Source organism: Aureococcus anophagefferens, assembly GCF_000186865.1.
Source record: "Aureococcus anophagefferens unplaced genomic scaffold AURANscaffold_26, whole genome shotgun sequence".
NCBI lineage: Eukaryota > Pelagophyceae > Pelagomonadales > Pelagomonadaceae > Aureococcus > Aureococcus anophagefferens.
Genome location: NW_008705586.1, coordinates 152,708 through 173,516, shown reverse-complemented (window position 1 = coordinate 173,516; position 20,809 = coordinate 152,708). Strand labels below are relative to the sequence as shown.

Here is a 20,809-nt window from a genome sequence, read left to right as displayed (position 1 = left end):
TGCTATTGGAGATGATAGAGCCAAATCGGTCCGTTCTGCTATTGTGTGACCACAAAGCTGTGATGTCTCAGGTATGGACACTCTCTGCTCAGACCGAAATACCACGAGTTCCTGAGAGTGCCAGAGTGTCAGCGATGTCGACAGAACGCAGACAAGATCCCGGGAACGAAGCGAAAAATCCTCGATGCGACAGTGATCGCTTGGGGGCACAAACCGCATGTCCACTGCGTATAATCACGACATGTCAACGTGTTCGTACGCTACGTGAACAGGTTCTGTGAGGACTGCTACGAGAAATACAAGGAGAAACACAAGCTCTCTGATAAGCGAGAGCGCATCCTAGTTGCGGGCCAGGGCGTGGTAAAACAAACTCTGGAGCATGGAGACGAGACTCACTATCCAGATGTCTAAGGCCGTGTCTTGCCAGTCGCTCGAGAGTGATTTGACGAGCAACTCCAGACTATGTACCTACTTCTCTGAGTAGAAACTTATTTTTTTGTATCTAGGTCTTTGATAAGGTGAGTATTCTTTACGAGATGCGAATCCTCGGGAAGACTGCCGTGGTGGACTCCACTGCGATGCGGGGCGGACGGCCGATATGGTTCGAAAGTGGATGTTCAGGACCTTGTCTTCATGTTCAAGTGCTATGCGCAAATCGAGTCTACCAGGCTAGCGTTCTTGACGTGAATCGTGTCCAGTGTCGGAAACTGAACACTGGCACAAGTTTGATTGCGTGCGCCAGGTTCCGGACCCGTATTGCGCCGTATATTGGGAGGACACCTTTGTTGGGGCGACACAAGTGATAGACGGGAACACGGATCCGATCTGGAGTGGCGAAACTTTCGTTGTTCCGCTTGCAAATCCTGTTGCGAGGTGGGTCGAGCGTGCGGCGCTGCGAGGAAACAAACGGGAACATGGAAATCCGAAATACGTCGATCCCATCCTCCGTCTTGAAATGTATGACTACAATACCGTTTTTAAAGATGTCTTTGTGGGCCAAGTGTCCTTATCCCCGAGGCAAATTGTCAAAGTACTTGCAACTGGCGAGTCCGAACCTAGAGTCTACCCATTGCGCCCGAAGATGCCGACCGGGACCATGCGAGTTGCCATCGGCCGAACCACTCATGTGAAGACGGGCATGACCCACATCGTCATCAAGGTCGAGAATGCAAAAAGCTGCGTGCTCACGTAAATCAAGTTCCACATCTCTTCAAATTTAGGCGTGCGGATACATTCTCAGAAAGTGACCCTTACCTCGCCGCTTTCTGGGATGGCCAGCCTCTGGGCGAGTCCCCATATACAATTGTGCTGATCCCAAATGGGACGAGTGCGTTTTTCATTTCCCAGTCCTTGATGTGGCGAAAAGTCAAGGAAAGAAGGGCACAGACGGGCGGGGCGCACTCCGACGCTCCGTCACCGCCCCCAAGTCGTCTCAGGCCCTGGCTCAAAGCCTAAGTCTGAAAACACTTCTCATTGAGGTTCGCGACTACGACCGTATTGGCGAACACAAAACTCTGGGAGAAATAGAGCTGAATGGTGAGGCGATCGCACAGCTAGTAAAGCGCTCTGATTTATCAACAAAAAAAGCAGAGCCGAAAAGTATCAAGGGTAGCTTATCTTCAATTGTTGTAGCACGGGCCAAGTATAGTTTGGATATCGCTGCCGCTAGTAATTGGCTGTTGAGCATTTTGAGCTGTGGTTTTTATCGCATGTCATCAGCCGAGTCCAGTACAGTGTTTTGGGACAAAGTATTAACCAGCATTCAGTGCACTTGCAGATAAGGCTTAGCATGACTCGATCAGGTTAGCGACGAGGCCATCGGGCAATCCCTCCTCGAGACGAAGTTTGAAGAGAGTCCAGATAAAGCCTGCTACCACAAAAACAGTCAGTGTCAAGCAGCTGAAAAAAATGTGCTTCGCTCCGGCGCTTGACGTCCCACTTATGCTATCGGAAAAGCACAACGGAAGCAAGCGTGTCCAGGGTAGCATGGGTTGTCGATTCATCTACCATACACGCGGCAAAGTACTTCGAGGTATCGACGTCGGCGTCCAGCAAATGTCACTTGGAGAGCGTGCGACGCTCTCAATTCGATCCGATTATGCATTCGATGTTGTGCAACCTGGTCCAAAAATTCAACAGAGTAGCGAACTAGAAGTAGTCGTCGACTTGATATCCATAGCTGATCGCAGCAGCTGGCTTACCTACTTCCAACGAGCAGTTAATGGTCGGTACCGAATTTATGAAAACAGCCTTGTGGTCGTTTTGGAGGAGTTTAGAACTAGATTTCCCCAAATGGCTAGGTGGCTCGGGGCTTTCGCGAGACTCTTCTGCAAATGCTATACGGCCATCCTGGGCCTGATTTGCTTTGTTCTTTTCTGTCTCTGCAAGGCGTGCATGCAGATTGGTGAAACGAAGCGGAAGGAGAGGCGGGAGCATCGCAGAAGGGAGAGAGAAGCTGCAATCCTTGCGTAATTGTCTGAGTCCTACTATACTTGAAAAATGAGGAATCTTCACCTCCCGCAGGCGCGCAGAGTCTGGGATCTCTTTTCTTCAGGGAGATTCAGACGAAGATACGCAAGTCGAATCTATCAGCGATGGGGAGCCGGATGGGGACATGCACGTCGATCTCATGGATGTGGACGAAGAGCTCACTGAGACAGAGAAGGCAGCGCATCATCGTCGTGAAATTGGCGGTGCACGTGACATGTTCTCAGGGAAGGAAAGGCACCAGCAGACCAACCCATTATCTGAAGGTCTTCGGTCGAAGATCAAGCACAATGTGTATACAGGCGACGCAGGCGAAGATATACAGTCAGTCTCAACCAAGAGCAAGTATGATACCAGCGGCCAAGAAAGCGATGATTCTCTAAATGACAGGGACATCGGGAATCCGTTCTCTCACTAGTCCCCTGAAATGCACCTAAACCTGGAGTGAAACTACGGCCTCTTTTCCACCTAAATCTGCTCTTACACGCGCTCTAGCCAGCACCCACGGGCCGCCCATGCTGTCCCGAAAGCCAGCCGCGTCGCGTTCGTTCACGTGTAAGCAAGACATTGCGCGGATAGACTCTAGACCGGGGGGCAATACGAAACTCCAGACCGGCTACCCTCCACGATCCTCGACGTTTTCCTGACTTTAGAATATCGGCTGACGAATTCCCCATAGAAAAAGAACCGAGGCCGTAACCGTTTAAGGCTCTACGAAATCCAGATAAAGTAGCTCCATGAGACAGAGCAGTGTGCGAAACAAAACATTGAAACGAATTGTCCCACGTCCGTTGGACGTCCGTTGGACGTCCGTTGTGACCCCCGCGCGCGCGGTGGACGGAGGACCTCTATGAGGACCTCCCGCCGGGCGACCGCAAAACAAAGATTAGTATTTCTATGGGCGCGTCTAGCCCTAACGAGTTAGTGAGTTTAGACCACCTATCATCATCCAGCTAAATAAAACTGCTGGCTGTGGTGGTCCTCTCCCAGCTCGAGCGCCGCTTCCCCGGGGTCCGGGGTGGCGCGGCTTATATTTTTGGCCCGCCCACCACCCTCCTTCGGCACAAATGAAGCACCGGCACAAATGAAGCACCCGCCCTGCCCTACCCTCCTCCATCCCCGCTGAGGTGGCTGCGCCATCCAAGCGCGGTCCGTCGGCCTTCATTCTGGCATCTTTAATTGAAACTGAGCTCAACCTCCCCTTGAGGGAGGATTTTACTTGCTTCCTTTAGCTCAGGCTAGTGGGAGATACGAAAGGCCAAGTGGACGGAAACGACCGACGTGGCATCGATTCAGACGCGGCGCGGGCGGCGCGCGCGCGGCGTTCCGTTTTGGCGAGCCCAACGACTTACCCCGGGGCCCGACGACTTACCCTACGACTAGTGGACGGAAATCGAAGATCTTGATTACCTGTACCGAGCTCCACGAACCTAGAAGTCTAGTCTTTGATTAGCTCTATCGGCTAGATCTAGAAGATGGCTCGACGCCTTCTTTCCATCGCACTACTGTAGTAGGCGGCGCCGCCAAATTCGACGATCTGCAATCGGCCGATTTTCAGTGTCCGCCCCTTCAGAAGGATTCCGTCCAATGGGAGCTGTCTTCTGCGCTCCTCTTGCGCCACCGGATAAGCGCACCTGCCGCTGTTTGGCTGCTCGCTCTTTTGAAACCATTACGTTATTTCTGTTAAGAATTCCTGTCGTATGTTGTGCAGGGATGTCGCTGCTAGTGATGTTGCACGTGGGCTTACGCACTGCGGGGATCTTTCAGAGCATGTTTGCATCGTTTGGAGCTATCCCAGTTTGGAGTGTACCCCAGTTTTGTGGCTCAGATGCGCGGCGCACGTAAGTAACTTGCACCAAAAACTTCCGCCAGCGGATAGACTAGGAATCGTAGGTCTCCATGGATGAACCCGCTGTCTTTCAATGACTCATGGACTCACAGAGGGGGTTTGATCGCGACGCCAGCAGTGCTGCCAGCATTCCTTGTTGCGTGCGGTCATTCAGGCACAACACCACTTGTCGACCTACTCTCCCTGCATCCAAATGTGTTCACCGTCGCGCCAAATGCTGCGCTTGAGTATTCTGTGAAAGCTGACAGTTTCAGGCGAATATCCATGCTGGTGGAGTCGCGTCGAGACGATGTCACTTTTGCCAATCTTGCAGCCATGAACAAGCATCAAAATGCGACACATTGGCTAGTCAAGTCACCGTCAAATGCGTGCCGTCTGGGATATATATTTGCGACACTCCCACTAACTCGCGTAGTTGGCCTGGTCCGTGATGGTCGCGATGTCATGCTATCGCTCATAGAAAGATATCCAAATGCTGACCCAGGCGGTGTCTTATGCCTCCAGCGCTGGGTCAACGATAATGAAGCGATCCTCTTATATCAAAATGACCCCCGACTTCTGATAGTCCGATATGAAGATCTCTTTGTCGGGGCCGGATATCCAACACTAGAGAAGATCCTTGTTCACTACCACGTGGAAAAAGACTGCCTCGAAACCATGCTAAAAAAACGTCATACTAATTTGCACGAGCCAGGTGTTGCGAGCGCTGCCATCGCCACGGAAGCCCACACATTGCTCCGCATGGCCCAGCTCAAGAGGCCTTTCGAGCGTAGCACCCCTCGCTGGCCGACTGCCATGACACTTGAGCTTAAGCGCATATTCAAGGCCAATGAACGAGCCGTCGCTCTGTTGAGGCACTTCGACTACTCAGGCACCCACGAATGGTAGGCAGTGCCTTGTATCCGCCGGGTGGTTTGCTCGGCAGCACCGCTTCTCGGGTAGTTGCTCCTGGCATAGAGCTGGGTCAGCTCGAGGGAGTTGGGATTATCCAATATTGCGGCGTCAGCTGTTGTGATGCCCTCCTGACTACTAGTCCCGACTAGCCTACTGTGCGCTTCATTTGCAAAGGATCAACATAAAACCAACTTTCCGGGCCGTTACGCCGACCAACACCACCGGAGAAGCAGCTCCATCCGTTTTCCTGTCTCCTCATGAGCGCCCCTAGGCGACCTAAAGTTGTATGTTTCACCTTGTCGAATCGCAGCTAACACCGATTCTTCGTTTATGTTAACTGATCACAAATACCGTGGCGGTGACCAGTACGTACCGTCCTTGACTACCTTTTTTGTCCGAGGTGGCGCCGATGGGATTCAAGCACGCAATTGTGCTGTGGCACTTCTATCATTTGGTCTCAGGCGAAGCGCTACCTTCACCTACTGGGAGAGAATGTCTTTCGGAAAGGCGCCTTGCAAGACGTTGGCGAAAATGGTCAATACCAGCTTCCCAATCTGTTGATCAGGCACTGCGAGTGATCTTCAGCGGCGCGTACAAGCCCCCCCCCCCTGCATGTACAACGACAGCAGTGACGCGCAACTTGAAGTTCCTTGCAGCGGGCGCGATCGCTGGAGTGGTGTCTCGCACATTGGTATCTCCATTAGAGGTGGTGGCGACAGTGAATATGGCGGCAGTGGGCACAGTCGAAGGACCAATAGACATGCTGACTCGCCTTTGGGCGCTCGAAGGTGCAACTGGGTTTTACAAGGGCAACGGCGCGAATTGTCTGAAGGTCGCGCCGACGAAAGGTATTCAGTTTGTGTCTTTTGAATTCTTTAAGCAACAGATTTTGTTCTTGAAGCGCTGGCAGAATAAGGCCGAAGCTCTCGAGCCTATTGAGCGGCTGATCGCGGGCGGTCTTGCAGTATTCCAGCGTCATTCATTCGTGCGTTGAGCTGGAGCTAACTAGCTCTTTTTTTGTTAGGCTGGAATGGTTGCGGCAGCTTGTGTCTATCCACTTGAGACTGTGAAATCTCTCCTGACAGTCGAGCGTGGAAGATATGGCGAGGGCATCATTGAATCCTTGAAAACCTTTGTCGAAGAGCAAGGCTTCTGTGCTCTCTATCGGGGCCTCGTACCTACCTTGATGGCTATGTTTCCCTACGTAGGGGTTGAGTTCTGCACCTATGAAACTTGTCGGTCGATCATATCTTCTGGAGGTCAACGCATGACCACCATTGAAACTATGAGCCTTGGTGCCTTGGCTGGTATGGTTGCCCAGATTAGTTGTCATCCACTAGATGTTGTTCGCAAACGTTTACAGCTCCAGGGTATTGGTGGACGTCCCAAGACCTTCAGGAACATGTTTGACGGACTTGCAGGCATTTCCAAAACAGAAGGGGGGCGTGGCCTTTACAAGGGCCTCAAACCGGCTTGTCTCGCCACCCTTCCAAGCACGGGCTCTTCTTATGTCGTCTATGAAACTGCCAAAAATCTCTTCGGAATCGGCTCCGCAGGACAGTAAAATGCCCTTCCCGCCACACGCTGGTCAAGGGCAACTGGCGCCGGTATTTTGGGCCCCGCCCGGGACCCCGGCGCCTAGTAAAGCCCACAGGGGAATATACCCTGACTCTGCCTACTGGGCTGAAAGCGGCGAATATCCGAGTGGCGAATATCCACCAGGGTGCGGGTGTGGTCACCCGAAGCGAACTGGGCCTCCAACATGCCCCCGTGCAGAGATTCTAGCACAGTTAGGTGGGGTAGCGACAATAGAGGGGGATAATGGTGTTCACACCCCCGAACTATGGATATCGTGCTTGCCTCTGGACACGAGAAACCCAACGAAGCTGAGTTTACGACCTGCCCCCCCCTTTAGTCGCCTGCAAGCGCCCCGGGCCTGGAGCCCGCGGGAAATTCGACGCTTTCTAGTTTGGACCCCACCCGGCCCCCGTATTCACCCGGAGACGGGCCCCTGCACGACGGTCCGGCCCCGGGACGGGGGCCGGGGACGGCGGGCACGGGGGTTCCGGCACGGTAAATGCGCTCCCGGCACGCGGCCCGGCACGGGCTCGGCACGCGGCACGGGGCCCCGGGCACGGGCCGGGCACGGGCCGGGGAGGCCCGGCACGGGCCCGGCACTCGGCACGGCACGGGCCCGGCACGGGGCCCCGGGCACGGCCCGGGCACGGCCCGGGCACGGGCCGGGGACGTGGCCGGGGACCGCGGCACGCACCGTCGCGCAGGGGCCCCTCGGAACATTACAATAAAAGCCCCCGACGGTAGAAATAGTGGTTTTAGGCATAGCAAGCTGGAATATCGACCTTTTTGTCACCAGGCGCGTACAATTCCGTCGAAATAGCGGCTCACGTACACGCCCCTGGTGTATGCAGACGTCCCAGACACAAAAAGGGGCTCAAATCAAACGTGCCTGGCGGCCATGTTGAACCTCAAGTTGAAGTATCGCCAGGTGGGTGTTTTCCGGCGGACAACCGCGACCGAGCGCCAGTGCACGGCACGAACGAGCACGGCAAAGGTATAGCGTCAGCTGCTCACAGCAGCTTCCAAACCCTTGTGGCCCGACGTACGCGAAGCACAAGCACTGGAATCGATGCAGAACGCGAGAACGGCTCGATCGCTGAACCACGCGCAAAGCGTGCGGTCTGAACTTCCCTCGCCATGGCATCGATGTTGTTCCACAACTTTTGTACCTACCAGGCATGCTTCTGTACAAAACCATTGGTCTGGGCGCTGAATGCTGCCGCTCCAGCATCAAATCTGTTGCAAGTGGCCCTATCGCACAGCGGACGACCCATAGTTGTATGTGTAAGTATACTTAAAGGCACGCGCCCCCACCAGGACGGGCGCGCTTACTGGAGCGGGCAAGACCTGCAGCGTTTCAACCTCGGTATACCACCCCGCCTGGAAGTTCGAATTCGCAACGTCCAGCGTCGTAGGCCTCCATGTGGCCGAGGATTGTATCGCACTCAATGGACATGCACTAATACGCCGCGCTGGCGCCAGCGCAGCGCAGCCGACGGCCAGCAGCACCAAAGGCAACTTGAAAGCCATTTACAATCTTAGGCTGAGTGGAGTTCCTAGGAATTACCTAAGACCTACGGAGGCCCTTAGGGTGTACGTAAGAGCTCCGACGTACGTGGCATGTCACAGAACATACTCGTGCTGGCCCTGAGTGCGGGGGGTATTCTCCGTATGGCCAAGTGCGCGCAGACGTGCGATCCTTCGCTGCCCTTGGCGCATCTACGCCCGGGCTGGTCGGACTGGACGCCGGTGCAGCGTGGAGCCGCCTGGCACCGTCAGTCTGGGCCGCAAGCGTGCCCAGGCTATGCTATGCCTAAAACCACTAGTTCTATTGTCGGGGGCTTTTACAATAGTAGTAGACCTCTGCCTGCACGCCGGCCGAAGGGGCCAGAATTGCGTCTCGATGCGTCCCACGGCAGTGCTCGTCATTAGCGTTGTTTCCGCTTTTTCTGCGCCTGGCCGAATGCGCCGCACCGATTTTCTAGCATCACTCCAAAATACAATGGTTATGGACGCAAGGGTCTACTTGACCAAGAAAGACCGATACGCAGGGACGCGGAAGGACGCGGCACTATCCAAAAAGTACCACAGGGCGCCCCTCTTTCGTGGAGGATTCACCCTGTGTGCGCTTGCGGCTGCAGCGCCGTGTGTAGCTGCGATGGGCCTCCCCAATTCAGGGAGCAGTGGTATCTCGAATGTGCGTGTAGCGCCTCGGGTGATGGGATGGGGTGTGCTCTTTGTACTGGCCTCGGCAGTGCATGCGGCAGAGATAGCCATCACAACGCTATGGCCTTGGAAGGTGCGCGAATTTGCGGAGGAGGAGGGCAAAGACTCGCCGTTTATGCAGTGCGGGAAACTTACACTGTATCGAGATATATGGGATTCAGAACTACCTGCGACTGGTCGGAGAGATTCCGCTCATACCTAGATTATTTGCCGCTAGAGTAATCCAAGTGGCCTTGATTTGATAAAGATCGGTCGCCAACTGGAATGATGGGACCCAACGCAGGTTCGCGGTCGTAGTGAACGACATCACCCGAGTGATGACGACGATGCTGGTCGCGTCGACAGTTTGCACTGTCTGTGGCACGACACTAGCGACTAGCGCGCTAGGAGCCTGCTTTGGCCACAGCCCACAACGGTTGACGGTTGCTGGGCTCGGTTTCGCGGCAGTGACAATATTCTTCGGCGAGCTCCTGCCTAAGACACTGGGTGTGCAGAACGCAGAGCCAATCGCGCGGTTCGCTTTACCATACATCCGCACACTTGCGGTCTTTCTCGCGCCCGTTGGACGCGCCTTCTCCTTTGGGGTCAAAGAAATCTTACGACCTCTTGGCCTGGAATATGAGGGTCACGCCGGCGATGTGTCGGCAGGTGAGCTGCGCCTCCTTGTCGAAGGTGCGCGCCTGAGCGGTGGTATCGGGGCTCGCGAAAGCAACATGGTCAAGGGCGTCCTTGACCTCCAAGTCACCAGGGTTGCCGAAGTGATGACACCCCGTGTGGAAGTAGTCGCGCTCGACGATGAGGCCTCGCTCGGAGACGCCCTCGAAGTCATGACATCGACAAAATATTCACGCCTTCCCACATTCAACGACGACGTCGATAATATCACGGGCATACTCCTTGCCAAATCGCTTATCCGCTACGCAGAGTTTAATGCGATTGATGGTTCAAACCCCCTTCCCGTCAGGAAACACAAGATTATTACGACGAATATGACCCTCTACGCGCCGCCAATGGCGACCACAGAGGCCGCGCTTCGTGCGACGCGTGTCCGGGATGAGCCCGGTCTTGAGCCTGCCTATTTCGTACCGGAGTCCATGAGCGTGTGGGCCGTCCTTGAAGCCATGCGGCGGCGGCGCTGTCACCTTGCGGTCGTCGTGGATGAGTATGGAGGGACAGCGGGCATTGTCTCCCTGGAAGACATCCTCGAGGAGATTGTCGGAGAGATCTACGATGAAGAGGATGCGGAGGAGGGCACAGACGTCGATGACCGCTCCCTCATACAGGTTGTCCTACAGCCCAATGCGGACGGGGATCCCTCGACCACGAACGCATTAGCGAGTGCGTATGCCATAAAAGGTGAGGCTGAGCTCGATGACGTCCGTACGGCCCTTTTCGCCCCGCACGATCGCACCGTTCGTGCCTCTGATGAGGACGACACAGATTACGATGCGCACCAGGAAAACGACACTGGAAAGCGTAAGCACGAGTCGCGTGGAGATTGGACGAAAAAGAAGCCGCTTGACGATGAAAACTTTGACTGTGTCACGCTTTCTGGGTTCCTCTGTGCCGTTCACGGCGAAATCCCCCAAAACGGCGATGTCATCATCGACAGTGGCTTCAGATTCACTGTTGTTCATAGCGACGCGCGTCGCGTCCGAGAAGTCTTAGCAGAGCGCACTCGCCCCGATGAGGTCGCCACGCCACACAAATCTGGGACTGACCTCGGGTGTCTCCCGGCATAAAAGTCCAGCATGTGCAGTCGTGCGTGCTCTTATCGCAGATGGTGCCGAAAAACAGAGATCTTTAGAGGCTGCTATCCAAGGCAGAAGCCGACTCTAGCGGTCGTTATCACAACACACCCTACAAGCATGGTTATTGTAATTCTATCTTCCTTCCTCGTCGCGTGCAACTTCTTCACCCCCGCCGGGCGTTGGTCTGTGCAGCTGGTCTGTCCGGCACCGTGGCCAGTCTAGCTTCGGACAGTTGCGGAGGAGGACCGCCACAACCAGCAGATTTATTTTGGGCTGCCGGTTGCGAGTTCTACATGTGCACAACTCGGGTACTACTAAACTCGAAATACCCGCCTCTGGGGCAGCCATTTTTAACACGACCTCCTGCTAAGGGGCTCTCCGGACAAAGGGTTGTCGCGCGCAAGGGGCGAAGGGGCCTAGGGGCGTCGGCGGGGCCAGAACTTGGGGCTGCCAGCCCCCGTCTCTGAGGCGCACGGAAGTCGACCCATCCGACGTAATTTCGCACCCAACACCAGCCCGGATCCCACAGGGCACTTACAGGAGCCAGTACTTGAAATTGTCTGCTACCCGATGATTATGTTGTAATCCCGTCGCAGACTGCAATTCACACGACGACCAACCAAGACGTCAGACAAGAGAAACGAACCCCCTTTCGACACAGCGCCGCCGAAATCATAGCTTACTTCATCCGGATCATAGAGTGAACTCGAAATCAGTGCGTTCCGACGCAAACAGTGGAATGCACGCGATGCCAGCCTATGTTTGCATCATCTTGAGAACATTTGTGCCTGCTTGGGTCCGGACAAATATTGGATGGAAACTTATATTCATTGATGTCAAGACTCAATGATTCCCTTCTTGGTTCCATCTACTGATTCACCTTGTGTATCACCAGCTACAGCGACATCACCATCTAGAATGAAAAAGATTTTAAAAAAATACCCACTCAAAATTTTACTATTGACACCGCAAGTAACCGTTGGAAATTGATCCCGAGCCGATGGTCCAACGCTCTTGAAGAGAGTCGAGCTGCTCCTTCTTCCTTTGTGCTTTGGCCATGCACTCTTCAGCAGTGGCACGAGCAGCTGCAGTGGCAGCAGCTTCCCGCACGTGGCGTTCTGCCACAATGCGAGCCAGTCTAAGTGATGAATGGGGGGTGTTGCATAATTTGCAGGTCTTAACACTGCGATCTATACTGTACGCGCTGAGCATGGCGCAGACGATCGCTTGTTTCATCTTGCTCACGTGCGTGAGCGACAAGCGTAGGAGCCTGATTGTTAATTCACTTGCAATGCACTCGAGATATTGACGCGCCTTTTGCAACACGTCATCGCACTTTGATATCAAATCTTTGAATTCGAGGGGTTGTGGACGAGAATCTGAGTCTTGAAGGCATTGATTTCGAAGCCACAATAGCATATCCCTTGCAATTGCGAGCAAAACTACGGTGTAATCACCTTTGCTGCGCAAGGAGGACATCACTTGTGGCGAAGAGGACGACCTACACAACCCATGGGCACTTTCGAGTAGAAGTATGGCGCCTAAGTGTCAATTAGACTCTCATGACTAGCTATATCAGATAATGTTGTATGGAAAAGAGGGGACGTATTGTACTCATGAGATACAATGGCAACGGAAGGCAAGGTTCCCCGGCTGCAGGTGGATCGCAGCGGCAAGTGCACGTCTAGCGCCTTGAGCCTCGTTTGCGCCATGGCATGCACGGGCAAGCCAATGGTACACATCAGCGCGCCGTGTCTGAGCACTACATGGTACGAACATTTTGCCGGCTGACATGGCTATGAGCACTTTAGCGCACGTAGCATAATTTGCAGCTGCTTCTAACCATTTTCCAGCAAGGAGGCGAGAATGGGCTAGATTGATTGCAGCATCTAAAACAGAGCACGAGGCATCTCGATCAATCGCAGAATCACCGCAAGACGCCTTGCTACCAGCGACAAGCTTCTCCTGGACGCGCTCGAAGATCAGCATGGAGTCATCTAGCTTACCCGATTCCAGTAAGACAGCTCCAAGAGCTTGCGCGGCCTAAATTTGCATGTGTGAAACTACATTTGAAGCCGAGCGAGGACAATGGTGGACTCTAAGAGGAGTCATATTTGAACCATGGCGCATGAAGGATCATCATTTAGGGCACTACGCGCACAATCAGCCGCATTCTTGAGCTGCTGAGCGCGATGATCAGGCTGGATGTCACCAATTCCAGTCCTCCCGCTCCTGATCTGGTCACGAAAGTGCAAATTGCTGAGAGTAGCATTTGCGTAAACAGTCGAAAAACCCCGATTGCTAATTTTTAGATCTTTAAGATAGTCTAATGTTTTTAGCGCCTCCTCGTAGTTTTCCAATTTGCGCCACATAACACTTGCAACTGATAGGGAATCTGCGACCAGCCCAAGAAAGATAGCACCCGAAGACCCATCCATGAGACCCAAACTGATTTTCACAGCAGATGCAGTGTGTTTCCGAGCTTGCTCTACATCCCTCATGGCAAAAGCGAGGCGCGCTAGTAGAAGCTTACAACGGATGTTATTGGGGGCTAGTGCTACTGCCAGCCTGGCTAGTTCACGCGCTCTGGGCAAATCACCGGCCGCGGCATGAACTTGAGCAAGATTCAGGTATATGGGGACAGAATTGGGCATTAGAGTTTGACATGACAAGTCGATGCGATAAAGAGGCAGATTGACGGGCTTGGTTGAGCTCAACATGCGGAGAGGTTCGGAAATCTGAATCACAAGGGCATTCTCGCGCGATATCGGTTTGCCAATTGCTGATACACGCATGCTTTTGACACTCACTATGCAAGTAGCACCGCCATCACCAATACGGATGCGTTCGCCCACAGTGAAAGGTGGGTCAATCGGCATATCTATCCATAGCGTACATAGATTTGTTGAAGAGTGCCATGCTCCGCCGTCAATCAGTTTCCAATAGTCATGCCAGAACTCGCCCTGTACACCGACATCTGACCCAGTTACTGAGGGCATAAAACAATACGGGTTGACAGTCGATAAAGTTGCATCAGGACCCTGATTAGGCGAACATCCCTCAAAATCATGCAGTGCGGATAAAAAAGCAGACTGTGCAGGCCTAGCTTCGCCAAGACAAAGATGAAGCACTCCGACATTGTTTGATATTTGGAATGGAACCGTTGACGAAGATTCCCACTTAAGCTTTGCAGCATTATCGTACGCATCAATTGCTTTCCGAACTAGACTGGGATCACGCTCATGGACAGCATCATCAGTAAATATGTGGCGTTCCAAGGCACTTGCCAATGCAAGCCAAGTGCAAGTATCATTAGAGTTCTGAGCGATTGCATGTCTCAGAACTTCGAGTGGACTCTTGGTCGAATTCTGTGTAAGGCGCAATAGCCCAACAAGCCGAAGAACTTCGTGTGCGTTTGGCGCCAATTCTAGCGCCACCTCTGCCGCCTCAAGAGCTGCCGGTAAATCGTTCATGGCCGCCCGTACCTATATGAAGCCCCAACTCATCGAAGATCTGCACGAGTAACTCTAAGAGCCGTCTAAGCATGTTCAATAGAACTTGTGCAAGGCGAAATTGCGCAAGCGCAAAGTGCGGCCAAAGTTTGCAAGCTTGAACATAGAAAGGGAGGGCACCCTGAAACTCGTTTCGCACGTGGTGATTCCGACCAAGAATGAAGTACGCCTCAGCTTGGATCTCAGGCACAGCAGTACCTGTTGCATCGTGTGCTCAATTGGGAGCTTATTTCCTAAACCCCAACGCATGCACAGTTAGAATACAGTGATATGCGCGACTAGCTAGATCATCAATCTCGGGAACTTCTTTAACTTTGATGCTTAATTTGTGCAAATCTGTTTTTGCCAAAGGGCGATATGGAGTCGCAAGATTCACAGTCCAAGTGTCCAATTCACCAGGAAGAATCACCACATCTCGAACTTTGGTCTCAAGAGCAACTTTGTTCTCGCCGTTTTGGATCAGTTGAATGCACGTACCACTGTGAAGGAGATCAGATGGATCGGTGGAGCATGTGATGCTGCTGCTTCCCATTTGTGCATGACCAGTAAGCGAAGATTGCTGCCATAACCAGAAAAGATGATTCCCATAGTGGTTAAGCGCCATGGAGCATGTGGGATCAAGTTCTCTGGCACGACTGAGCATGCGTCCGGGGCTATTTATGACCTGAACAGGTCCCGCTGTTGCCTAAGTGTGCACCGGAGTGAAGCACTATTCAGATGAAGTGCAAACGTGGTTAGCATACCCGCTTGGACAAAAGGCCAGTGCCTTTCCGTCCCATGATTTTGGGATCGCTTTCTTGATCAAGCCGAAGAATAGCAACAGCAACTAGAGCTTCTACGCAGGTTGTGCCAAGAGAAAGTGCACGTTCAAGCGCAGTAAGTGCTTTGTCTTTGTCACCTAGATGATAGGCACAGAGTCCAACACCAATGCGAGCGCTCGCGCCTGCAGCTCTTGGGTCCGAGCGAAGTGTGCTCGCATACAACCTTAAAGCATCAGAAAATTTGCATTCGTGGAACAAAACTGCTGCTTTTGCTAATCTCGCATTGCACGAAGCACCATTATCGCTGCGAAGTGCAGAGTCAGCGTAGTACGCAGAATTTCGCAATGCATGCGCATCATGATGATGCTCGCCGATCCAAAAGAGAGCTTTCACGAGCCACGTCTGCGAGCAGCTGGTTGAAATTTTGTCGGCTCTTCCAATATACTCGAGCGCCTTCTGCCGCCAAGCCTACAAATCAACGAAATAAACGATTGTGATAAGAATATACGTCAATGCCTCTCGGGCTTCTTTTCGGAGCTCCTCGGCAATGAAATTACTCGTCGCAGAAGCTGCTAACAAATTCAGGACACGCAATCGGCCGGAAGCAAATAAGTCTGGCTGACGCCGATAAAAGTCTTGCATCTCATATACATCGAAGGCATCCACAACTCCGAGCAAGATTTCACGAAATTGTTCGCGTTTTCCTTGGTTGTGGTAAGCCACCGCAAACTCGCACCAGGTGTTGAGGGGCGCGAGCTCCGCGCGCAATAAGTCGATAACGTCTGCTGGGTCCTCGGGCAACTCGTCATTAAACACCTCCACTGTGTTTGAGGACCCACGCACGGGGATAATTATAGACATTGTCCTCGCGATCGCGGGTAAATTGTCTTGCGCTCCTGAGCTCTCAGGAGAGGGCGCATCAACTAAAAAGCCGATTGGATTATAGCCAGGGCGTGGTGCGTAGCAAAGTTCCAGTGGAGTGTTTCGCTGGCTTGGCGGGAGGTGTTCGGCGACCGCGGTAAGTGTTTCGCGCATGTTCGTGTAAGTGTTTGGAAGTGTTTAAGTGGGGCGTCGCGGAAAATGTAAGTGTTTTTGGGCCAAACTTTGAAAATCGAAACGTACGGTCTCGGTTTTGAAAAAACGTACGAATTTAGAAGCGCACAAAAAACGTGGCCTCTAACCCTAACCCTAACCCTAACCCTAACCCTAACCCTAAACTCGAATTTGCCCGCCTTCGGCGTAAATTCCCAACCCGTCTTCGGCGCGCTAAATAAATTCGTTTCGCATGATAGATGATGACGTAATCAATGCGAAACTGGGCCAAATCTTGCGTGTGGATATTCTTTTTTACAACTTTGCACGCACACTCTTTGAGCAGCTACGAGTTCAAACGTTGCCAGCGAAAATGATAGCGCAGAAGGCAAAACGCGGACAATTGACCGAGAGTTCTCGGAAGATAAAGGCCAACACAGCGGGGTAGGGTTCTGCGAGCCGCGCGCTGCTGCGCCGCGCACGTTGGACCGCCGATGCTAACGCGTCGGTATGGACCCTGTGCGGTCACCGATGGCTTCTGTTGCACAGCCATGAGCACCTTCGCGACTTCTTGGCGCCGCTCTAAAAAGCGTCTCAGAGCGGCAGATCGCTAGGTGAACGCGACGGCGGCCTGGTCCTTCGAGATGCGCTACGCCCTGGCTGGCGCGGTCGCGTTGTTTCCCGACTGCACCATCGACGTCGTGCACATCATCTACGGGTCGCGCGTGCTCAGCAAACACGTAGCCCAGACCACATCGGGGGAAATTAGCCAGGGCTAACCACGCATACCGGCGAATGCCCGGGAAATAGAAGATAAATATGGGGCCCCTATCGAGCCCGGACGGCGCGGTCCTGGAAATTATTGGAAATAGGAAGGAACTCAAGCACTTCTCGTCCTTGCGGTCCGTGTCGACCTGGTGCGCGGTCCTGCGCCAGCTCTTCGCGGGCTGCCTCGGACCCCGGCTCGCCGCTGTCGATCATCAGCTACGGGCAGCTGACGACCGACGGCTACGATGTCGACCTCAAGTCCGGCATAGCCCCCGGGGGCACTGCGCCTCGGGAATATGCGCTCATACTGGGCGGACGCAGCTCTCCCCATCCTCCTTCTGGCATTCGCAATTTTGATTCCTTGTGTGGTTCCTGGCCGCTGTAGTGCACGAAAATCTCTTCTATTAGGACAGCATTGTAATGCGCACAGTCCTTGGACCCGCTAAAGATGCGCCAGACGTCCGTCTGAACGGGCCTTTCTTGCCCGTCCACTTGCTCGCCTGGGTTGTAAAGCACGATGGCGACCGCGCATCCAACGGCAGGGCTGATCTCGCTGGTGGCTTGTGCGATCCCGTTCAGTTTGTTGCGGTTCGCAAAGTCCGTAACAACGACGATCGTTCGTTCGCCATCAAAGGTAGCAATTTACAGCTCCTGCGCACGTTTGGTCAGTTGCTTGATCCACATGTGCTGATGCCATTTGTTTGTTTTATCTGCCAACTTGTTGATGATCTCACCATACGTGGACGGAACTTTTACGAACTTTTCCGCATAGCAGGCATCGCATTTCGGGGCCGCGTTGATGTCGCGTCTTTCATGGTACGTGAGGGACAATGCCAGTCGTTTGCACTTGCCTTCCTTTGGCATCACCATCTGGTAGCCAAACGTGCACTGTGCGCATTTGCTGTGATGCTCAGGGAGGACTTTGTCGGCGCCTTTCGGCGGTTGTTTCTCCACGGCACAGGGGAACCTGTAGAATTCAGGCGGCTCGTCCTCCTTGGGGAGCTTAAATCCAGGGCAGGGCGCCTTGCCGCACGGTGACAGTGCAAGCCTTAAAGCATGCAGCTTTGTATATGCCACACAGTCGCATATGTTACCCTTTTACCTAAAGGATTCCCGCAGGGCTTTAATGATGTAAACGATCTCCCAGCAGTGGGGACAGGCGCAGTCGTTGCCCGAGCTGGGGCGCATGCATGGGCACGCGAGCTTCCTGGGCGTTGCAGTAGAAACCCACGAATAAGAGGAAGCCGCCGGCGGATGAACGCACGCTAAAGTGACGGATGCAAAATTATGTGGCTTCTCCCTCTAAAAACCACTGCCGTTGAGTTTATTCAACATTTACATCAAGACCAATCAAGACTGACATCAAACTCAGCCTCTTATAAAACAACATCACATCAAGACTGACATCAATCTCACTTCAAACTCAACCTCAGGCTCTTATAAAACAACATCACAAAGTTAAAATCCGTTAAAAAACACCGAAATTAACACGCAAAAACGCGGGGTTAGGTAAAAATAGCATATATTGTGTTAAATTCTTATAAGATTGACCTAAAGTAAGCCAGAGCATTTACCGGAGTACCCCCAATACCACTACCACTATGGCTGCAAAAGGACCAAATTTGGTTGAAAATCTAATAACAAATAGCAGCTCATTCTTTCTCTATATGTTCTCCGGAATGGCATACATAGTAATTTCCCATGAGATTACCTGTACATTCGTTCTCTTCATCCCTGGATGTGTCCCTCAGATTAGATAGAGCGTGCGTAAAGGCAATTCATCATATGAGCAACGTTGGTAGAGTTTCATGTGTTGGCTTCGACAGTCGTGCTGCCGATGGTTTCGCACCACCCGTAAGCACTTGCTATTGCTCCTCGGTATTTGGCTTGCAACCTCGACATTTTCAATTTTAAAATTTTACAAAGTCACAAGCCATCGTGCGAGTTGGAGCGTCTTTGAGGACCCCGACGAGCTCGGTTCGACCTTCCAGAGTGCATGCTCGGTTCGATGGCAGACAGGAACAGACTCACCGGGTGTCGTACACGCTGCAGCGAAGGTCGTGCCCAACGGTTCAACCCTGCTCGTTGTTGCGGCGTCTTCATCTGGTACGTTGCCGAATTTTCTATCACAATCAGGTCATTTTGAATTATGAAGAAGATGCAAACTCGCCACACTGGGTCGCTGCAACACAAGCAGCGAGGTTGGCAATTCTGCTGAAGGAAGGTGGAGGTGGTGACGTTGCAATCGCTGCGACGGGAAAGGACTCGGCTAGGAAACGGATTGATTTGGGGCGAATCCAGACGCAATTTACTGTGATAAGTGGACGAGGTAATAAAACGTCAAGGCGGCACCACGACAGCGCTTCCATGCGGAATTTGGCTCTGGAAGCGGCGCAAGAAATTGCTGAGAAAGAATTCATCAAATTTGGTGCTGTACTTTTTGCTGAATCAAAGGCAAAATGGTGTGCACACGATGGCATGCGCCTAATCGCAAACTTGGCCCACTTGGGTAATCGGGGTGTCGATATTGCATGCGCAGCATCAGAAAATCATGATGCTCTCGGCCAGGGAGCGGTGATGGGCGGACATTCACGTGGACCTGGTGGACGTGGAGTTCATCTGTCCTACATACCACGCGGAATAGATTCACGGTACGAAACGACGTGTTCCACCGCTGTGCGCGCCTCTCCTTCTGACGATGCCCCGCGAGATGCTTGGACTGGCGATCTGATACCACATCAAATTTTTGACGGGTCCAGTATGGAGTCCGTGGTTTGGCCAGCTTTGGTCCTCAGCTGTTGGGCGCCGCTCACATCAGTGAGTGCAACACACCTGTTCCCAGGGAATGTTGTTGCGGGTGGAGCCAAAAGCACACCACCTCTGAGATTCCGAACTGCTGTGAAGCGCCTAGGAGAATGCGACTCCACACCAACGGCCATATTTGTGCTTGACGTGCACCGGCGAGTCCAGGAAGCAGGCTTTGGCGACAGGGCGATAGTTGTTTTAGACCGCGCAGTTGCTGTATCACTCAAGGGGTCACCCTCACCTAACGTGGCGCAAAGATCCCCAGATCGGGCAGCCACAATCTCGCAGCTCATGCTTGCTTTACCTTCCTTCATGCCGGCTGACTTTCGGTGTTGTGAGAGAAAGCAGACGAGGTTGGGTTGCAGCTGGAGAAAAACATTCTTGGATACAACGCATGACAAATTCACTGCCAAAAATCTAGAATTAGCTTCAAAGCGTCAGGAGAGTCAATCCATTTTGAGCGAATCAGCCTGGCTATCACAAAAGCTGCGTCGGTCAATTTCTCCCCTCCCATTGATGAAACCAAAAATAGACGCAGGTCTTCGATCCGCCGGCGTCGCCTGGGTTGGAGCTGGCGAAGACGGTGTATGCAGATATCAACAATAAGTGGTGCGAGGTCAATGTCTTGGGCCACCAAGAAGGGATGATCTGTGTAGAAGGCCAGAGGATTAATAGTCTAAAATTGCATTTACGGCAGTACAATATGTTTCCGGTAACGAGTTAGTGAGTTTAGACCTATCATCATCCAGCTAAATAAAACTGCTGGTTGTGGTGGTCCTCTCCCAGCTCGCCGCTTCCCCGGGGTCCGGGGTGGCGCGGCTTATATTTTTTGGCCCGCCCGGCCCGGCTGCGCCATCCAAGCGCGGTCCGTCGGCCTTCATTCTGGTTTCTCCTGACATCCAAGGGTTGGGTTTGAATGATGAGTTGCTGGAGCATTATAGGAAGGAAGTAGGTGAAGTGGCCTTGGGTATTTTGGATGGCAAGCCTTTCGACCGTGACTCGCCCGTCCATGAGGGCATACTGGGCCTGCGTCTACCAGGCCGCTTTGAAGAGCGGGTGGTGGACCAGGCGTCCGCTGATCCCGCCAAACCACTGGGGATTGGAACCCTTTATTGGAACGAGTCTATATAGAGCCCGAATTGAAGA

At 53.0% G+C, this 20,809-nt stretch overlaps 3 protein-coding genes across 3 annotated transcripts; 2 read left to right on the top strand and 1 right to left on the bottom strand.

Annotated features, from left to right (window-relative positions):
- Positions 1 to 5,632: 5,632 nt before the first annotated feature.
- AURANDRAFT_38765 (hypothetical protein) lies at positions 5,633 to 6,898 on the top strand (the record flags this gene model as incomplete). The annotated part of the gene is made up of 2 exons (XM_009042114.1): positions 5,633 to 6,191; positions 6,255 to 6,898. 2 exons carry the CDS (start codon positions 5,640 to 5,642, stop codon positions 6,792 to 6,794), a joined length of 1,092 nt encoding a protein of 363 aa, XP_009040362.1.
- Positions 6,899 to 8,678: 1,780 nt separating this feature from the next.
- AURANDRAFT_38763 (hypothetical protein) lies at positions 8,679 to 11,119 on the top strand (the record flags this gene model as incomplete). Its single annotated transcript, XM_009042115.1, has 4 exons — positions 8,679 to 9,145; positions 9,318 to 9,993; positions 10,105 to 10,320; positions 10,516 to 11,119. The coding sequence occupies 4 exons, from the start codon at positions 8,712 to 8,714 to the stop codon at positions 10,774 to 10,776; spliced, it is 1,587 nt and encodes a 528-aa protein (XP_009040363.1).
- Positions 11,107 to 20,674, bottom strand: AURANDRAFT_72385 (hypothetical protein; the record flags this gene model as incomplete). Its single annotated transcript, XM_009042045.1, has 21 exons — positions 11,107 to 11,541; positions 11,590 to 11,698; positions 11,763 to 12,326; positions 12,411 to 12,828; positions 12,906 to 14,270; positions 14,344 to 14,495; positions 14,562 to 14,982; positions 15,041 to 15,526; positions 15,548 to 16,045; positions 16,221 to 16,373; positions 16,424 to 16,436; positions 16,607 to 16,942; positions 17,505 to 17,906; positions 18,433 to 18,492; positions 18,781 to 18,981; positions 19,171 to 19,240; positions 19,491 to 19,585; positions 19,691 to 19,765; positions 19,868 to 20,028; positions 20,187 to 20,339; positions 20,561 to 20,674. 20 exons carry the CDS (start codon positions 20,672 to 20,674, stop codon positions 11,622 to 11,624), a joined length of 5,814 nt encoding a protein of 1,937 aa, XP_009040293.1.
- Positions 20,675 to 20,809: the final 135 nt, after the last annotated feature.